The 21,084-nt window shown below is 44.1% G+C and overlaps 1 protein-coding gene across 2 annotated transcripts; it reads right to left on the bottom strand.

The window, feature by feature from the left end:
* Positions 1-269: 269 nt before the first annotated feature.
* Positions 270-20,986, bottom strand: Lyar (Ly1 antibody reactive). 2 transcript variants are annotated; one of them, XM_045133862.1, is made up of 9 exons: positions 17,946-17,984; positions 17,053-17,228; positions 16,340-16,454; positions 8,811-8,918; positions 8,618-8,701; positions 3,607-4,033; positions 3,263-3,349; positions 1,063-1,148; positions 270-582 (listed from the first exon to the last, which is right to left on the bottom strand). In XM_045133862.1, the coding sequence occupies exons 2-9, from the start codon at positions 17,172-17,174 to the stop codon at positions 448-450; spliced, it is 1,164 nt and encodes a 387-aa protein (XP_044989797.1). In that variant the 5' UTR covers positions 17,175-17,228; positions 17,946-17,984; the 3' UTR covers positions 270-447. The 2 variants fall into 2 exon arrangements, with proteins under 2 accessions (XP_044989797.1, XP_004669883.1); XM_004669826.2 differs by lacking the exon at positions 17,946-17,984 and adding an exon at positions 20,873-20,986 and having other exon boundaries at positions 271-582.
* Between the last annotated feature and the right edge of the window lie 98 nt (positions 20,987-21,084).

The raw sequence follows: 21,084 nt of genomic DNA, 5'->3' as shown, positions 1-21,084 counted from the left end.
CTCTGGAGAGACAAAGATCTTTCCATGCAAAAGAATCATCACAACCATTTGTGGATCAAATGTTATGACTCATGTATACATTTTAACATAGAAAATAGCACACAAGTAAATCTTTAACTGTAAACATATAGAATGATGTGGTTAATATGAAGTTTTTAGCCCTTATCAAACGAGGGATTAATTTCTGACTTGTACTATATGTTTAAGTTTTCCACAGTTATTTTCTTAAAGTACAATAATTTTTGTTAACAAAAATTTAGAATTTGACAAGAATATATTTTATTTTTTCATAAAAGTTCTTAACAAAAATATATTGTTCCATTAGCTTAAAAATACAGTTTTAGAAAGCAAAACTTGAGTTATTATATTATAATCCATTACAGGTTTTACAAACAGCAGTGAGAGGAACACCTCAAGAGAGTGGATTTCCTTTAAAAACCAAAATGTTCATTTCAATAGCTTGACTTTGTCTTTTAGTATCTTAAAGGCAGGATTCTTGCTGATTTTCTTATTGAAGATGGCCAAGAGCTCCTCTTCAGACATGTGCTGGTCCTTTGTTACTGTGTGATACTGAGCTATAACCTGTGCAAAGAAAACAAGTGTCACCTGGGTATGTTTACTCTAGAAATTTACTCTCTTTGATTCTTCACCCAGAAGTGGGCTAACACTGAAAAGCAAAGTAAGCGGGCGCAGGTCCCACAGGACTGCTGTTTGTGCAGACAGACCCGGCAGCAGCCCGCATATATGCACATAGCTATGGCACAGAAACATGCAGCTCTAGCCTCATGGAAGACAGCAAAGTATCTTGAATGGTAATTTTCAAACAAAACAAAATTTAAATGAATATGGAGTCTCCCTTCCAAGAGTCCTTAGGCAAGACCAGAAACTAAGGGCTCTCCTGGCTGTTGTGCAATGGGCTTGGTCCTATTCTGGCCCCAGACCCTTCCTGGGGTGGGAAATATGAGAACAGTTATGAAAATTTCAATGTGTGTGTGTTTTAGACTAAAATGACACAAATACAGATTTGCAAACAAACCCTCCCAAGCTGTTCTATACCAGTACCTTTTTTTTCAGCTTTTTGATTGCTATTTTGTTGTCCGGGGCCTGTTTGAGAACTGCTTTAATGGTTCCCTTCCAGTTGAATTTACCTACAATGTCAATAATAAATACTATGTTAGATGTTTTGCTGTGTCACCAGAATGAATGACAGAGAAGCATCTACACATCTGTCTGCTTCCTGGGAAATAACCCAACCCTTCTGTGCCAACTGTCCTTCAAGGCGCTCACCACACAAGCACCACCGCTGGGAAAGGTCACGTGTGTAATGGACTAACCCAGACGTACCCAGCCGCATCAGAGAGCAAACAAGGTATGTCCAAGCTGCTCAGTCTGTTCCTGCTCTTCCCACTAAGCCCAAGGAGTCACTAACAGATGCATACTAAACCCTTTAAGCAGACTTGGAAGGTGGCAGGAGGCAGACAACCCAATGACAGTGACCCAAACGACTGCCAACAAAAGCCCTGAAAGCTTGTGGCAGTGATGGTGTCAAAGAGGCTGAGGAGAAATTTTGGCAAGTAATGGGTAATGGCAGACTGGCTGTGGTGTCAGGGGCACAGAGAGGGCCCTGCCAGGCAGTAATAAAGAGCAGTCATCTCTACCAGTCAATGGTAATGCCTCTCCAACCCATCCAAGTTCTGACAAGGGCCAGTCATTAACAAGAGTAAATAAGAAGCAGGGTGTGGTGGCACAGGTCTGTCATCCCAGCTACTTGAGATAGGAGGATCATAAGTTCAAGGCCAGTCTGGGAAACTGTGAGACCATTTCAAAATGAAAATAAAAGGACCTGAAGATGTAGCTCAGTGATGGAAAGCTTGCTTGGCAAAGGGAAAGCCCCGAGTTCAGGGTCTGGTACTACAAATATTTTACATTTGGGCTGGATAGATAGCTCAGCAGTTAAGTCACTTGCTACAAAGCCTGACAACCCAGGTTCGATTCCCCAGTACCCACATTAAGCCAGATGCACAAAGACACACATGCATCTGAAGTTTGTTTGCAGCTGCTGGAGGTCCTACCATGCCCATTCTCTGTCTGTCTCTCTTCTATCTCTTTCTGTTGCAAATAAATAAATATTTCACATTATATATATGTGTATATCTATGTAAGTGAAAGTCTCAAGTCTCAACAGTAAAATCTTGCCAAATTCCAAATAATACAATTGGAAAGGATCCAAAAAGCCAAAAACAAAACTACTAAGTTTATTTAAAGCCTGCTGTAGGGCCAGGGAGATGCTCAATGAATAATCCACCTCACCCAAGCTGGAGTACCTGAGTAGTTCCAGGTCAGCCTAGGCTAGAGTGAGACTGTATATTGAAAACAAACAAACAAAAACACTTTGAAGCTTGCTGTCTACAAGCCTGGGAGGATTTCACGCTTGGACAGTGACTGAGCCTCTACTGATTAAGGTGTGACTCCCACGTGTGCTCTTGAGCTGTTCTTGCTGCCGAGATAGGGTGGGGAACTACAGGAGAGCTCTGGCCTCATGAAGCAAGAGCTCTGTGTGAGGCAGTATTTAAGAGAGCCCACAAGGCCAGAGCTTGCATTGTGATAGTCCACACAAGGGATTAAGGGGTGGGGACCATGGAGCTCCATGCATAGAGACACTAGGAACAGACTGAGAGGTGAGGGGACAGCCACAACTGCTTGCACCACAGGGCATGTTTGTAGAGCGACGAGGTAGGACATGAGAAGTGGGGAAGATGGGGAGAAAACAAGGTTTCAAAAAGCAATCCTGGGTTTCTCTCCAATACATATTGCTGTAGTTTGGATCTGGAGTTTCCCCTAAAGGGGCCCCGCTTGGTGCTGTTGGAAACAGTGGAACCTTTAGATATGAGGAACTGAGATCCTCTGGTCACTGGGGCCGGTGTGGGGGGGGGGACCTTGAGGGGAAAGGTGGACCTCAGCTTTATCTATTTCACATCCTGGTCATGGGATGAGCAGCACAGCTCTATCATATTCCCTACCATGAGGGCCTGTCTCACACTACCCACATACTTGAAAGCAAGGTGGGCCTGAACTATAACTTTTCAACGTCTAAGCCAAAATAAATTGTTATTATAACTTCATTATCTAGTTTTACATTGAAATTCTTACATATCCTTCTGGAGGGCATGACCCTGGCAGAAGTGTCAGGTCTATCTCTGGAAAGGGGCATCTTTCCCCCAAACTAAGTAAAGCGGTGCTTTGAAAATCATGGCAGTGCTACCTTTTGCAGGGACTTCATGGTCTCTGGGCTCTCCATCCTCAGGATGTCGTGGCAACTTCATCTTTTTCTTCTTACAGTCTGATTCAACTATTTGGGAACATTTAAAAATTAGAAGAACAAAAAGTTTTGGCCATTTTATGCTGACTGCTATTATTTAATAAAAGCCTTACTTAGTTAGACACACACAGAGCACCTTCTCCAAGCACCCTCTCCCATCATTCATGCTACAGACGAGGAAGGGGGTGTTGAGGGGCAAGGTCAGAATGTCCACAAAGCTCACGTTCTTTCCTGTAACTGGCCTAGCTTTCCTGTTCTAATGCAACAGCACACAAGGGGCCACACACCTTCCGCATGCTTCCGCTTCTTCCCCGCAGTTGTCTCCGTGTCTTCCTTGTCAGCATCTGCAGGGCCACCACCTGCATCTGGTCCCTCTGCCGAGGCCTGGACCTTCTTGGTCTTCTTCCCCACCCAGCCATTGGCCTTCTCAATTTCTTCCCCATCAGCCTCAAGTTTGGCCTCCTGACCCTTCTTACGCTTCTTGGCCTTCTGGCTGCTTGAGTTTCCTTGATGGTTTTCTAACTTCAATTCTTTCTTTTCTTTTTTTCTATTCTTCTGCCGTTCTTCCTTCCTTTCCCTTTTATTCTTCTTTACCTCTGCCTGCTCCTCTGTGGTGCCATTTGCTTTTGAGGATGGAACTTTGGGAGGAATTTCTGCTTGGGTCTTGGTTTCTTGGCCCAGTGGCTGTTTATCTTGCTCCCTATTGGCTGGCTCCTTATTGAACAAATTAAGAAATATATTCAGTATTTAGTCTAAATATACAGAGAGAGATATTCAACTCCACTGTGTGAATCTATGAGATATAAATATGGTTTATTGAATTTTATAAACTGTGACCCCCAGCGGCTAAAATTTAGCAGTAAAAATACAAAATGGGGAAAAAATTTCCCCAAGCCCACACCCCTCTTTATATAGCTCAGATAAATTTTCTTATACTGGAAGATCAAAGAATGAAGAAATCTTGGCCTAGGGAGATGGCTTGGTCAATAAAAAGCCAGGAGTGCCAGCTTGTGCATGCATTCCCAGTACTCAGGAGGTAGAGAGAAGGATCCATGGGATTCACTGGCCAATTAACTGGTCTAGATTACTTAGTGAATTCCAGACTGGTGAGAGAACCTATCTCAAACAAAGGTAGACAGCATTGCTGAGGAACAAGAGCTGAGGCTGTCTCTGGTCTCCATATACACATGTATACGCACACAAACACAGAAATCTGAAGTCACTTAAGCCAGAGCTTTGGTTCTTGCTCACTACGCATCTTTCACCTAGAGAAAAGAGCACTGAGGCATGTTGTCTGTAGGCCAAGGCTCAAGATGTTATTCTGTTCTTTGCTCCTCAGGGAAAGTTATTATCTGCTCTGAAACTACTTCCACCTACTGCATTACCTAAACAGACACCCGTGAGTGATGTGAGCATAACTCAGTCCTATTTCCTGCTGTACCACTTTCCTAAGAGATACAGAAAGCAATGTACCATGAGCCCTGGACCTGTACAGGTGGGCATAGGGCTACTCAGTGCTTGGAACCTCTGGGTTGAGGGTGATCTCCAGTATCACTCCTACCAAACAGATGACATATGATACACCAAGTTACACAGTCTAAATAAATAAAGACAGATTGGCTGTGATGGTTAATCTGTTATCAACTTGTGGGATTTTGAATTACCATGGAAATAAATCTCAGGGCATGTCTGTGAGGGACTTTTTTTTTACTATTAGGCTAACTGAGGTGGGAGGACCCACTTGGTGTCATTCCATGGGTTGAGTGTACTGTATAATGAGGAACTGAGCTGATCACCAGCACTTTTCCTTGCTTCCTCACTATGGACTGAATGTGACCAGTAATTCATGCTCCTGCTGTCATGCCTGCTCTACCGTGGCAGACTGTGTGTGTCTTCTGGCAAGGTATTATTATAAAGCATTAGTCAGTTTCCCATTGCTACAATGAATACTTCGGGCATCTTATTTAGAAAAGGTTTATTTTTTAAAATATTTTATTTATTTGCAAGAGAGAATGAGAATGAGAATGAATGAATATGAGTGGGCACATCAGGCCCCCTAGCCACTGCAAACGAATTCCAGATGCATGTGCCATCTCCAGTCCTATAGAGATTTTTTCTTCCTTTCACTAGGCCCCTCCTCTAAAGACTCCATCACAGCATCACACACTGACAATGCACCATCAACACATGGGTGTTTGGGGACAGTCAACATGCAAATGATAGCACACAACTGTGGAGAGCCAAAGTCCTTAGCCTCTCTTTACCAGCCAAGACCACATTTCCATTCATCTAGGCATCCAAACCAGCTGGAATGTGCAGGACATACAAAGGCACACAGCAGTGACTATTTCTGCCAATGTCCTCTCTGCTGCAACACCCCCCAGTGATGACGCCTTGTCTAACTCTACCCTAGTGGACCACCCACCTTCCTTTCCTCTACAGCTACCACCTCAGACTCATCACAGTGCTTAGCAAGACCTGACATTCTATGTGAGTTCTCACGTGCTGTTGCTATCTCTCACTAGATTCAGCTCCATCAGGACAGCCTATGGCCTGATCCCACAGTGCTCTGTGCTAACTGCCACAGAGGACAAGTAATACGGTAGAAATGAACAAAACCTGTCCCTTGCCATGCCTGGTGCAGTTACAGGATCGGAAGTCTGGATGATTGAAGCCACCAGGTCTTTTGGTCCATATGAACAATTACAAAATGTGCAGAGGCATAGTGTACCATACCAGCCATGATTCAGAGCTCAGACCCCAGAAGATGTCTGCTAACTGTCTTCAATTTTGAATGTTTCTAACCTCTAAAGAACTGGAAAAAAGAAATCTTAAACCCTGCAGTTTAACTAAGAAATGTCAAATCTTTATCTTTTTATTAAAATAATGGAAATAACACAAAATAGGTGCCAGGGTTGGAGAGAGAGCTCACTGGATAAAGTGCTCACTCTGAAACTATGAAGATTCGAGCTTGATCCTCAGAACCCATGTAAGAAGATGCTGGATGTGGTGGTGAATGCTTGCAATCCCAGGACAAGGAAGGTGGAGACAGGATTCCTGGGTGTCGGTGGCCAGCTAGTCTCGCTAAATCTGAGTTGTAGGCCAATTAGAGATCCTGTCTCAAAGGAGGTAGATGGTGTTCCTGAGGAATAAATCTAAGACTCTTCTGTTATCTATATGCACTGCACACATGTACTTGCATGCAAACATGTATGTGCATACACAAACACAATGCATAAAGAAGGTGACACATATAAATTAAATGATACCTGGTGATAAGGTTTCAAAGGTCCAATTTATATTCTGTGAGGCAAACAAATGCTAGAAAGACTGCCAACATAGCTTCAGTTGGATCCCAATTCACTACCCAAACTACTTCCTTCATTTTATTTATTTATTTATTTGAGATAGGGTCTTGCTCTAGCCCGCCTGACCTGGAATTCACTATGAAGTCTCAGGGTGGCCTCAAATTCATGGCAGTCCTATCTTTGCCTCCCAAGTGCTGAAATTAAAGGTATGCACCACCATACCCAACACTATTTCTTTTTTCTTTTTTTCTTTTAATTATTAGAGAGAGTGAGAGAGAGACAGAGAGAGAGGGAGAGAATCAGCACACCAGGGCCTCAGCCAGTGATATTGAACTCCAGACCCTACTGCCACCTAGTGAGCATGTGTGACCTTGTGCTCACCTCATATTTTATTTACTTATTTGAGAGAGACAGAGAGAATGGACACACCAGGACCTCCAACCACTGCAAACAAACTGCAGATGCATATACCACCTTTTGCATCTGGTTTACGTGGGGACTGAGGAATCAAACCTGAGTCCTTAGGTTTTGTAGGCAAGCGCCTTAACTGCTCAGCCATCTCTCCATCCCCCAAACTAGTTTTCTACATAAAACAAATAACTCCTGAAAATAAGATTCCTCAGGGCTAGAGAAATGGTTCACTGGCAAAGCGCTTGCTGCACAAACATAAGGACATCAATCTGATCTCTCAGTACCCAGGTAAAATGCTGAGTGTGCCAGCTCACATCCATAATCCCACAGTTGGGGAGGGGAAGACAGGAGGACTCTGGGGCTTGCTGGCTAATTTGTTTAGACTGATGGGGCTGGAGAGATTGCTCAGTGGTTAAAGGTACTTGCTTGCAAATCCTGTCAGCACCCACATAAAGCCAGATGCAAAAAGTAGCACAAGCATCTGGCATTTGTTTGCAGCAGCAAGAGATCCTGGTGCAGGTACACAGACACATATGCAAATAAATAAACTAAGGTGAAGAGTAATGTTGATACCCAATGTTGACCTCTGGTCTCCATATGCATGTATACCCACACATATCACATGTAGCCACACACACATACCTTCCTTCCCCCAAGACCAGTCAAAACCCCACTGTCTTTTTTTCTCTTTTTTGGTTTTTCAAGGTAGGGTTTCACTCTAGTCCAGGCTGACTTGGAATTCACTATGTAGTTTCAGGGTGACCTCAAACTCACAGCAGTCCTTTTACCATTGCCTGAGATTAAAGGCGCACACCACCACAACCTGCTGTTTTTGTTTTTTTTCTTCAAACTATTGACATAAGCTTCCAAATAAGTATGTTAAGAGGAACTGAATGAATGTAACCAACAATGTGGGTGAAGACTAGTAAGCAAAGACCTTTTGCATCTATAACCCTTATCTGTCATCTCTGACTACACATAATTTTCACTAACTGGCGATTAATGTAATGATTTGATTGGAATTCTCCCTCAATAGGAAATGCAGGCTGACCTACCATAATGCTTCAACACTGAGAGGATTTCAGTGGCCCCTCACTCCTAGCTGAAGGACCACCTAGTATGATGCCCTCAGCCTTTTTTTTCCTCTTTTCTGTCACCAAGCCACTCCTCAGATATTTGAGGTCCCCGGTAAGTAAGGAGTAAATGAATAAATAAGTAATGTCACTCACACAATTTGCATTCAAAGTCTGGGGCTCAGAGGTAAATACATGCCTTACATGCCTATGACTAAACACTCGGATAACAGCATTACAAGGGCTGGAACCAGGTCTGTCAGAATCCACACCCTCAATCTCACAAATGCACCCTGCCTGACTCATGCACCTATCATTCTGTGCAAACTGGTCCCAGTGCTGTGCATGGGGACTCTCTGCCCCCAAAGATCCTGGCCCCTGCATTACACTCAGCTCAAGGAGGCATACAGAGGCTATTTTTTTTTGGGGGGGGAGGGGTCTGTTCTATCCTCCAAAGACAGAGCATTCCCATTTTGTTATTAACAATTGTCTCTGATGCGACTTACACTGCTGGAAGCTTCTGAGAAGATATTCCACACCTGCTCCAGGATAGATTCATTATGAACCTTCAAGCTGTTTTTCATCCAGTTCTGTAAGTAACAATAACAAAATAGTAACTTAGCCATCTTGACAAGTGCATAAGGGCCTAGTCACACTGATGAGCCAACCCCCTATTAGAAAAGTCGATCACATCCATACCTGAAACTTTGCCTTTTTTCTGGGAACGTTGTCAAAACCACCAATTTGCTGTAAAAGTTCTCTTACTTTGGGGCTGACATTGGGTTTCTTTATTAATTCATTAATTTTCTATTAAGAAAAGAAAAAGGATGATTGTGCACAACTGACACATGACTTTCATGAAGCTGAAGGAAGGGTTTCTAGTCCAAGCCCAGGGTTTAGACTCATGTCTATGCCTAACCACACATATTCTCTGATAAACAATGTACTGGAATCCCAGCCAGAAATATGACTCTACAAAGCAATATGGTCTCACACGTAGAAACCTCACATGGAGAAAAGGGTCTACACAGATTTCTAAAGATAAATTTATAAGAAACCAATTCAGCAACATTGTAGGGATACAGAATTAATCCTTAAAACATCAAGCTGCATTTCTATATACCAACATGACTAATTCAAACAAATTTAGGAATATAATTCCATTCACAATACAACAGAATTAGGAGGCTGGGGGGATGGTTGAGTGGTTAAAGGATTTTGCTTGCAAGCCTGCCAATCAACATTCAATCCTCACCAGCACCTACATAAATGCAAAGTGGTGCATGTGCTTATGATCCCAAAGCAATGGGAGGTAGAGTAAGGTAAATAGGTAAGCTAATGGGCTAGCTAGTATGACACAGTGGCAAAACAGGAGAAACCATAACCTCTAAGAAGGTGAAGGAGGATCCCCTGCTCCAGAGGGTAGAGTGAGTAGGCCAAATCTTCCTGTTGCCCGCCCCCCCATACCTCCCAGTTCCCTGGTCCCAGTCAGTTCCCCTGCTGCTGGCTTGGGGCTGCCTAGACCCTGCAAGCTGGCTGTGGAAGCAGGCTCCCTGCTCTGCCTTTCCTGATTGAAGGGCCCCTGGTTCCCCAACTCACAGATGCCCTGCTCCAGAGGGGGTAATGCGCTGAGGGAGTAGGCCAGATCTCCCTGTTCCCTTCCCCAAGTTCCCTGGTCCTGGTCAGTTCACCTGCAGCTAGAGCAGGCCCCTTCCTCCACCTTCCTGATTGAAGAGCCCTTGGGTTCCCAAGCCCAGATTCCCTGCTCCAGAGTAGGCCAGAGCTCCTAGTTCCTGTCCATTTCCTTGGTCCTGGAATCCCAGCTGTTGCCTGTGTGTGGGCTGCCGAAGCAGGCCTTTTGATTGGGTTTCCTGATTGATTGGCCCGTGGGTACCAAATCCCTATTCCCCTGAGTTAGAGGGAGCACAGGCCACTGCAGGAGCTGGTCTCTTGCCCCTGGCTGTCCAGCTTCCTGACTCTATTCCTGTGTGCTGAAGAGTACATGCAAGTGGAGTGAATAAGCCACAGCTCCCAGTTCCCCACCTCCCAGTTCTCCAGATATCTCTGATGTACTTGCAATCTCCACTATCTGTGCATCTGAAGTTATAACCCCAACATACACCAATCTGTTTCGTATTTAAAATAAAACACCCACTGAAGAGCCTACAATGACAAATACTTACTTCCCCCCTCAACAGAAAAAGTCTCCCCAAGATGGGTACAACAAAATGCAAAAAAAAAAACAACAAAAAAAAAAAAACAATGAAGGCCAGAAAGCTGAGAGAACTTCACCAAGGATGCCTAACCCCACAATGGAAACCTCCAATGAAATCAGAGAAAAAGCAACAGAAATTGAATCCCAAAATGAAAACACAACAACCAATGTGACCCTGATCAAAAGAACAAATGCAGAAATGAAACTGCGCAGGATCACTTCTTAAGAGCGTTTAGCTTTTGACAGTAGGTTTAACTTAATTGAAGAAAACCAGAGAAGATATATAAGAGATATAAATGAATTGAAGATGAGTCAACAAATGGAAGATCTCAATAGCCAGTTGATTAAGCTTAACAAAGACTTCATCAAATGCAATAATGAATTTCAGGGAGCATCAAGAAAAATCAGACCTCAAACTGAAAAAAATTATACCTCAAAAAAGGGATGGGCATACTGAAAACACAACAGAAAACAAAAATCAAGTAAGAAATTATAAAAACCTCACTAGAACCCTTCACCAAAAGTTACTCATGTGGAAGACAGAACCTCTGACCTGGAAGACAAGACAGAAGAAACTGATTGGGAGGCAAAAACTTTGCTAAGTTAAAAAAAAAAAAAAAATGAAATGAAGTGAACAAAATACAAAAGTCTGTGGGATATCTTAAAACGAACAAACATCTAGATCATGAGTATATTAGAAGGAGAGGAAATCCAGGCCAGAGGCATAGAGGACATAGTCAACAAAATTACTAAAGAAAATTTTCCTAATCTCTCAAAAGAGAAGCTCATCCAGATACAAGCAGCTCATAGATCACCAAATAGACAGGACTGAAAAAACTCTCCAAGGCACATCATAGTTAAAACTCTTAACAATGAAAGCAAAGAGAGTACTAAAAGCAGCAAGAGAAAAACAACTCAGTACACACAAAGATAATCCCATCAGAATTACCTCACATTTCTCAATGGAAACCCTGAAAGCCAGAAGGGCCTGGATGGAGTACTACAAAGTCTAACTGACTGCTGCTCCCACAATGCATAGGCCACAACCCCATAGGGAATACCTACAACTCCATTGAGGAGGGTCCCCAGTGGAATGGGGACAGGGAAGAGGGTACCAGCACAAGATGTATCCATATAAAATATATTATTGATAATAATAATAAAAGAAGGTGGAAGGAGAAGATGGACACCTTGAAGTATCCTCTGACCTCCATACATATGCCAAGGCATGTACATATACACACACAAATAATGCCAGATGTAGTAGCACATCTGTAATTCCAACGCTAAAGAGGTGGAGACTGGGGTTCACTGACCAAATCCATGAGCTCTATGTTCAGGAAGAGATCCTGTTTCAATAAAGAAGGAATCTGAGGAAGACAGCCTGTGGCTTCCACATCTACCCACACACATATGTGCACATATATGCATATGCACAAACACCAAACAAACATATACATGCAAAAAAGTATGAATCACTTAAAAGAAAAACAGAAACACATTTCATGTTCTGGATTGGGACTTAACAGTAAGATATCAACCTGCAAGTGCTGGCACACTCCACTGGGGAGTGGGTAGTCTTTAAGAGGAACCCGTACGAAAATCCACATGGGGGCTGGAGAAATGACTTAATCATAGTTACGGCACTTGCCTGCAAAGCCAGTGGCTCAGGTTCAATTCCCCAGGACCCACATAAGCCAGATGCACAACGAGGTACACGCATCTGGAGTTCATTTGCAGCAGCTGGAGGCCCTAGCATGCCCATTCTTTCTCTCTCTCTTCCTATCTATTTTTTCTCTCTCTCAAATAAATAAAGGAAAAAAAATTTAATTCACATGGACTCTAGGTACTAAAATCCTGAAAAAGAATCAAGTTTTTTATTTTAGAATTTACTACATAAAGGTACAATTATCAAAACAGTGTGGCCCTGGCCTAGTCACATAGCCTCATAGATAAGAACAGAAAATCTAGAAATAAACCCTTGTATGTATGATCAAATGTTGTTGTTTTTTTTTCCCCCTTGAGGAAGGATCTCCCTCTATCCCAGGGTGCTTTCAATTCATGGTGATACTCCTACCTCAGCCTCCCAAGTGCTGGGAGTATAGATGTGAGTCACTGGGCCTGGCCAATCAAATGAATTTTGAGAAGGATGTCAACAAACAGGGCTGGGAATCATGCATCTTCACATGGAAAAGAAAGTGGACTCTACATTGTGTACACAAATTACCTCAACATGGAATAACGACCTAACTTAAGACGTAATAATTTCTTGCATGTTAACACTAAACATACAGACAGCAAAAATTTAAGAATGAATTAACTAAAGAAAAACAGAAACAAAAAACCTTGTGCACCAAAAGACACTAGCTACAGAGTGAAAAGGCAGCCCAAGGAATGAAAACATTTGGAAACCACACTGGCAAAGACAGGGCTGGGGATGGTGCCTGTGGTAGTCTTGCCTAGCATGCAGTGCTGAATTTGGTTAGCAGAACTGTAAGGAAGGTAAAGATCTACAAATGGCAACTACACACATTTAAAAAAAAAAAAAAAACATTCATTAAGGAAACACAATGGCTTGTATAAAGAACCAAAAGAAACAGAAAATTGTAAACACTGGTAAAAACGTGGAGAAACGGATGGAGAGATGGCTTAGAGGTTAAGATGCTTGCCTGAGAAGTCACAGAACCCAGGTTCAATTACCCAGTACCCATGTAAAGCCCAATGCACAAGGTGGCAGACGTGTCTGGAGTTCGTCTGCAGTGCCTATAGGCCCTGGCTCGCCCATTCTCTTTTGTCTTCTTTCTTTCAAATAAATACATAAATGAAACTTTTTTGAAAGAATGTGGAAAAACCGAGGCCTTGGTAGGCCCGGCAGGGTGTAACCGGTGGCGCTGCACAGAGCAGAGCAGGAAGAATGCGGCCTGCCGTACGACCCTGCCGTTCACCTCTAGATTTAAGTCTCAGAAGGCAGGAATTTGGACAGACTCCTCCAATGCCTGTTCTCAGCAGGCATGGGTAGAAGTAATAAGGCGCTCACAGCAGATGGATAGATGAGTACAAATATGGCATATCCATACAAGGAAACAAAATCTTAATTCTAGGAGGAGGAAATTTGGATACATGCTAGATCCCGGATGAACCTTGAAAGACATGTTAAGTAAAACAGAGACTGAACTGTGTGTTTCTACTAATGTGAGAGAGATGGCAGTAATGTCTACTTAACCATACATTTGCTGTCCACGCTCCATTAAATAGCCCCCACCCACATTCATGGCAACAACCCTAGCTAAACTCAGGGGGTCTCTTACACATACACACATCAAAGTAGACATGGGGGCTGGGGAGATGGCTCAGCGGTTAAAGGTGCTTGCTTACAAAGCTGACAGCATGGGTGTGATTCCCTAGTACCCACATAAAACCAGACGCACAAAATGGTACAGGGACCTGGAGTTCATCTGCAGTGGCAAGAGGCTCTAGTGTGCCCATTTCTTTCTGTCTGCAAATAAATAAAAAATATTTTATAAAAAATAGGGCATAAACTGAGAAACAAAAAACCTTTTTTGGCCCATTAAGGCATTATTTGCATGTGTTTTACATCGCTAGAAAAGAGTTCCAGGCCCTTCCTTTCTGTTTTCATCAGCGGAGTTCAGTACAATGAAACCACACTGACGGATAGGAGCAGACTGTGCAGCCTTTTCTCTAGGTCTGAGCCTCCCATCCACTTTGGGACTGATCACTCCACACTATTTAGACCACTTGTCAGGTTGATAATGGCGACCCAGCAGGTCTGGGACTATCAGTAACTTCAGAGCCGCTAGTGTAACATGCTCGTCTTCACTCAGACCTAGCAGCACCTCTCTTGCAGGCATTACAGATGCTCCTGAGTCCATCACCAAGTGTACACACACCATCATGGTGTCACTTTGACGGAAATACAGTAGAAAGAGCATAGACCTAATAGATAAGTTTCAGACAGCAAGAACAAAACAGAAATGAAACTAAATTAGTGACCTAAGTACACAAAACAAACAGGAAAAGCCAACCAAGGCCACACTTGCTAGAGTGGTGGTCAGTGGCACTGACCACAAAGCTCAGAGCCAAGCACCAGGAGTGGGCTACCGCCTATCTTCTGTGGTCCCCGTGAGCCTTGACACACCCAGAGGGAAACCCAGCAAATGCTTACTGGGCTTTTGGCCGGAAGGTTTTGAGATCATATGTCACTTTCTTCACTGTATTTTTCTGTTATCAATCAACTATTTTTAAAAATTAAATATCTATTTTGAATTAAGGTGATAAAGTTATAAAAATTAACAGAAAAAAGAGAAGCAGCAGGGAGTAGTGTTGGGAGAGAAAGTAGGTAAGGTCTTATGGAATATGACCTGGTTGGGAAATGGATCCAATGTGACTAAAGAGAGCAAATTTCTCAAGCCTAGGTAGAAAACAAAGTCAGGAGGAGCTAGAAGCACGATGTATCAAGCCTACCTGAAGAAAGCAAAGTCCCCTCGGCATGAGTGACTTTAGAATACCCAACTGAGTGATTACAAAGCACTTGGAAAACATGGATCCCTTCTGATTGAACTCTATTTTAAAACAAGGGGGTTAGAATTAATGGAAAAAAAACCACTCCTCACATCCACTTTGGTGAGTGTTTTCCTAGTATGACTCATGTCCTTTCACATATGTCTATCAACCCAGCGGAAATAGGCCAGAAAGCCCAACAGAACCAGAGTTCTGACAATCTAGAGCCAGGGCCAGCAAGCCTTTTCTATAAGGCAATAGCAGTCTAGGCTTTTCAGGTCGTCACAACTCCTTAACATTGCCCTTCATTGCACCAAAGCAGCCAAGACAATACAGAAACCAACAGATATGGCTGTCCTCCAACAATCTTATTTACGGGTGGGCAAGGTCCCACCTGGCCTGTGAGCTGTAATTTGCCCAGCCCTACTTTACAGCACTTCATACAGGCCTAACAGCAGCAGATAAAAAGCCATATACCCTCAGGGGCCCAAGAGTGCCATGTGGTCCCTAGGAAACTACAGCATGTGGCTCACAGTCACTAGCTTAAATATCTTAAAAGGTTTCCAAAGCTTCTCAAACTGCACTGAGCAGACACCATGAGGCCTCCGTGAAGGCAAGAATTGTCATCCCAGGAGTCTATGGCTTCAGAAATAGCCAACAACAAGCTCTTAGGCATAGAGGAGACTGTCAACACAGAGAGGAGCCATGAATTCATTCTTCATGACAACATGTCACTTCCACACAGATGACACTTGAACCCTCCTGCTCCACCCTCTCCCCCCAGCCTTTCCTCCTGCTTTCTACTCTGTATTCTGTATTGGTCAGCAGCATTTTGGAAGCTGTACTTCTTAGCCAAAGGGGGTTTCATTGCTTTCACTCTTTCTTTCTTTTTAATATTTTTATTTATTTGTAAGCAGAGAAAGAGGTAGAGAGAGGAGACAGACCAAAAATGAGCACAACAAGGCCTCCACCTGCTGCAAACAAACTCGATACACGTACCACTTGGAGCATCTGGCTTTATGTGGGCACTGAAACCCAGGTTGTTAGGCTTTGCAGGCAGGCACCTTAACCACCAAGCCATCTCTCCAGCCCTACTTTTGTTTTTTATATTGCACACATTTTCATTTTTAGTTATGTAGTAGAAAAATCCACTTAGAAAAATGTCTATTTTGCTCAATTCTGATGGCAGATTAACAAATGAAATGTTTGAAATGTAAGAGCTGCTTCTCAATGGAAGGAGAGATTTTTTTTTAAAACTGTTTTTCAGTTATATAGCCAAAAGAAAGTTAATGGGAATTCACAAATATCTTTGAGAGAAATCTGTGCAACATATCCATTGAAGACAAGCAGAAAATAGAGAACAACTCTTTAAGATGTTCAAATTCACCCTGAACCTCTACTGAGACCTGCTGTTTCCTGCTGTTCTAGGCCTGGTCTGCACAGGTGACAAGGAAGGTGTCAGACAGAGCGACATGATGGGTCAGGAAGATGGTACCTGGATCCAGGCCTGCTGCTTCTCATCTCCTTTATGGGTCTTGCCTTCATAGCTCTTACCGCCATACTTCTGATCTTCACTGATGCACTTCACATGAAGTTTGTAGTCATCACCCCTGCAAAGGGATCAAAGTGGCTCTTACTGCCTGTTTCTCTACTGCACAAATGCCCTGTTTCTGTTTTCACATTCCTTTCTTCAGAGTGAGGGAGGTACATCACAGCTCTGCTTTAACAAGACCACCCCAAAAGCCCCTCAGCCTTACTCTAAGTGCTACAAGTCCCTAGGCTGGGCAATGGTAGCAGCAAGATGCCAGCCAGCTCAAATGCTCTAGCCACACCTACCCTCCTTTTAAAATGACCTTAAGAAGCAGATGGGTGCTGAGTGTGGTAACATATGCCTTTAATCCCAGCACTCCAGAAGCTGAGGTAAGGGGATTGCTATAAATTCAAGCCCAGCCTGCACTACAGAGTAAGTTCCAGGTCAGCCTGGCTAGAGTGGGAGCCTACTTGGAAAAAAAGGTTCAGAAAGAACTTTGTAAAGAAGCACACCAATTTTAATCCTTGGATCTTGCAAGGCTTGCATCTTAGTTTTTTTTTTTTTTTCTTCTTCTTCCTTAAATCTGCCCTCTATTGTCCCAAGCTTTGTGGAATAAGGCCTTCCAAAACTGGTTGGGGACTTTCATTGTGGATCTATGTGAAGTACGCAGAACTTACCAGAAGTCCTTTCCACAGTCAATGCAAGAAAGACATTCACAATTTCTGCAAACAGACACATGCTTTTCCACTTGTATTTTCTTCACTGATTCGCCACATGCATTGCATGTAAAAAATACCATTTTTAGCTAAATGATTAAATATTCTATTATTTAAGATAGGTTGTAACTCTTATCCTAAGGGGAAAAGATAAGAAGGGATAATTATGGTAAGCTGAAACCTCTCCTCTCAACAAACACAATCCACATAAAAGCAGCAGGCTGAACTACACAAGTGAGCCACTAACACCCACACCAGCACTGGCTGAGGGCACTCAGCAAGCACCAGGCACTATTTGCAGGTATTTTCACCTATTATCATATTTAGCCCACAAAGCAAACCTATAAGGGAAGGAATGCTTTTGCTCAAATTTTCTAGGTGGTAATGAAGGCACAGAGATTACAGAACTTGCCCCAAGACAGGACTTAAGCCTGTACAGATCAGTTGTACACTTATGAGTTGATAATTCTTCTTTTTCTAATACCCCTAAGCTACCCCCCATGTAAAACACATACAGTGAAACTGGTAAATGGCATCACAAGGTACGCATGCACTGCACATTATTATTTCAAGTTCAGTAGGAACAAGAACAAGCCACTTTAGAATAGCGGAGAAGCCAATAATTCCAACAGGGATAGGCATTACAATGAAGCCACAGGTGCTAAAATGAAGACATCTTCTTCAGCCTGTGGACAGGGAGCTGATAAGGGTCATTTCATGCAGACTTTAGATCAACCAGGAAGAAATGGAGCTATATGTGGGCCAGCTGGTGCTCAACAGCAGGAGCTTCCAAACCCAGGTGAGCTGGTCCCCAGCACCCCAACCAGCATGAAAGTGGCTGCACATATACACACCTCCACTGAGCCTCCTCTCCTGTGGGGTACTACTGTGCTCTGAAAAACCAAACAACAAAAAAACACAGAAGCCACAGTAACTTTCCATGCCTGCTATTCTGCATTACAAATAAGCTTCTTGAGAGCAAAAACCCCAAGAACTGCTTTACCACGTACTTACCCACATTATTTGCTCCCCCACACACCCAATAATTTGTCAGCACAGAGACCTTACACTTGACTTACAGTGGATTCTTACAGATAAATTACCATGTCCCTCCACCAACACGTTCCAAATCACCACTGATGAGGTCACACCTAAGCAAGGACCAGGGCTGTTCTCTTCCATTTAGCCTGGAATGGAAATGTACACACACCCTGCCTGGGTGTCCAGGCTATTCAAAGGGCCAGCTAATCTCGCATGAAAGCTTATTTCCTTATGGGACACTATAGGATATCAGATTGTGTTATATGCTAGGTACAAACTACAGGCCCCTGACCCTGGTGTTCTGGGTCTCCCTCCTCAGCTCATAAAATGGAGCCAGTGAATGAGGGGAAATATATGGGCAGCTATAGCCTGGCATCTATGACCACCCTAGAGCATGCTCCAAAAAGTACCATCTTTCAGTCTGTGACAATCACAGCTCTAGGAATTGATACCACTTGTACCACAGCCTGGGCCCCTCAATGCTTACCACTTTGTGCAAGGCAGACAGAGTTCAGTAAATGTCAAGCAACAATAGCAACATATACAAGGAGAAAGAGGCTGGACAAGAGGGAGGTGTGCTTTTATGTAAGAACAAGAGAAAATCATTGATTCATTTCCATGAAATGGCCTGCCATCGTATGCACAAGGGAGAAACTAGTGCAAGGAGGCAATTATGTGCTGAAAAACTCTGCAAGTATTTTTATTTTCAGTTGACCCCAAAAAAAGAAAACAGCAAAACAAAACAAGCAGCCACGAGTTATCCATAGAACTTGTCCCTGTGGAGATTAGCTGCCTAGTGTGGACACCAATCTAGCAGTGAGTCAGAGATGAGCCATTTGTCCATCTGAAAAGTCTTTCTCCACTTTCATCTATGTATTTTAAGGTCTAAATAGGCAGGTTCTTAGTGCCTTCCTTGGGATTTTCACATTTGACATGAAGTGGAACAGTGTCTACCGGCTTGGTTAATGAGATAACATTTGTAAGGAGCTTATTCAGAGCTGGGGAGGACAACCTAGCACCTGCTAAGGTCACCCTGACATTGGCTCTCATCCAACCCAGTCCCCCTGGGAAAAGTGCTTTTCACTTATACAGTAAATACTTCATGCATGGGTCGGAGAGCAGAAATATCAAAACAAAACAAGTCCAACCACCCAGCAGGCAGGAGCCCACGCCTTAGTTCAGGCTTACTAGCTGCAGAAGTGTGAATGCTGTAGACTTCAAACTGCCATTATGAGAGTCAAAGTGTCAGGCACGAAGGTGCACACCTGTAATCCCTGCACATGGGAAGCTAAGGCAGGAGGTCTCTGGTTTGAAGCCAGCCAGGCTATATGAGGCTGTCTCAAGAAATAAAACTGGTGAATATTGTTCTTAAAAGTGTCATGCTTACCATTTATGCTTCTGAAGGTATGAAAACTTAAAACTGCATTGAGCACAGTAGGCTCGTATGTCATATATTTCAACTCTTAGCCCCAAACATAAAAAGACCGCAATTTTTTTTTTTTTTGGACTGTAGATATTGTAGTGGCTAAGTGTGCTTCCTGTGCAAACATGAAAGCCTGAAGGGATCTAAAATCACCCCAGTTTGAATCTCCAGAACTCAAGTTAACAGCTGGGCACCATCACGGGTGCCTGTAGGCCCAGTCCTGCAAAGGAGAGCAGAGACAGGGAATCCCCAGGGTTCACAAAAAGCAGCAAGCTCTAGTATGAGTCAGAGATTCAAACAGAAGTAGGATTCCCAATGCAAGAGAAGACAAGACAAATACACCTCCTCCCCCGGCCTGCCTGAACCTTTGCACATGGGGTGCAAAAGTTGCACAGCGAGTTCACACAGGGTCCTTGCTGAATTTCCACCGAGGTTCAGTGAAGTTAAGCCATGCCCCTGCCTCCTAGTTCCGCTCTCCCCAAGGCATCACCTACAGTTGCATGAAACAACAGAACTCCACTTGAGTGGGTCAGGCACTACGTTGAACAATGAGAACCTGGAACAGAGTAAGAGCAAGCCCTCTTCTCTACCTGAAAAGTCAGGTTTGCAAACACACACACTCTCACCTTCCTTCTCCCCCTTACTCTTCAAAGGTAGGCACTGTAGAAAATACTTAATTTGGGTTGCAGAGATGGCTTAGCGGTTAAGGCGCTTGCTGGCAAAGCCAAAGGACCCAGGTTTAATTCCTCAGTACCCATGTAATGCCAGCTGCACAAGGTGGTGCATGCTTCTGTAGTTCACTGGCAGTGGCTAGTGGTGCACTCATTCTCCTTCCTCCCTCCCTCCTTGTCCTTTTTAAAAATTAAGAAAAAAAAAAAAAACACCGCATTTACAGAGAACCTAAAATGTGCCAAGCCCACTCCCAGGGGGTCTGACCCTCACTGGTTCCCCTCCTCAGGTTGTACACTGTTTCCTTTCGTCAGACGCAGGACCAGGCACAACGAGGTTAGGTAGCTTGCCTTCCAGTCAGGGCTCGCAGTTCTCGATCTTTCGTCCCCAGCGCTCCCGACTTTGAGCCCTCAAAGATCGGGCTCCCGAGTGGGAGAGAAGGGTCTTGTCCTCAACAGGCAGCAAGCCTTAAGCTCAGTGCGGCGCAGACCAACCATCCCGGTTACCGGGACGAAACCGTCACCCCGACTCCTCCACTTCCCCAAGGGCGCCGGATTGAATGGATCTCCGTCCGGCTCCCACTCCGCGTGTGCACGCCGGGACGCAGCCTTCGGCCTCCCACCCTCCCTCCGAGTCGCCGCCCCTCACCTCCCAACCGGCGCCGCCAACGGCTTCAGCCGTCCTCGGGAAGCACGTGGAGCCGCGGCCCCGGCCTCCGCAGCCCGCCGCCCCTCAACTCCCTTCCCCGCCTCCGCGAGCGCCCGTGCGCCTGCGCGCCTGGGCCACGCCCCTGCCGGAAGTGACGACGCCGGAAGCCGGTAAGACTCGGAGGGGCGTTGTCGGGACGGTTCCGCAGCGGT

Source organism: Jaculus jaculus, chromosome 14 (genome assembly GCF_020740685.1).
Source record: "Jaculus jaculus isolate mJacJac1 chromosome 14, mJacJac1.mat.Y.cur, whole genome shotgun sequence".
In the NCBI taxonomy this organism is placed as follows: domain Eukaryota; kingdom Metazoa; phylum Chordata; class Mammalia; order Rodentia; family Dipodidae; genus Jaculus; species Jaculus jaculus.
The sequence above is the reverse complement of the archived record's forward strand: the minus strand, read 5'-3'. Positions and strand labels throughout refer to the sequence as shown.

Excerpts from the sequence above, each read along its gene's own strand:
- Lyar (XM_004669826.2), bottom strand. The coding sequence starts at position 17,174 with ATGGTATTTTTTACATGCAATGCATGTGGCGAATCAGTGAAGAAAATA. Across the intron at positions 4,034-8,617 it reads TCTCAGAAGCTTCCAGCAGT|GAGCCAGCCAATAGGGAGCA; the intron begins GTAAGTCGCATC and ends TTGTTCAATAAG. Across the intron at positions 3,350-3,606 it reads GAAGCGGAAGCATGCGGAAG|TTGAATCAGACTGTAAGAAG; the intron begins GTGTGTGGCCCC and ends GTTCCCAAATAG.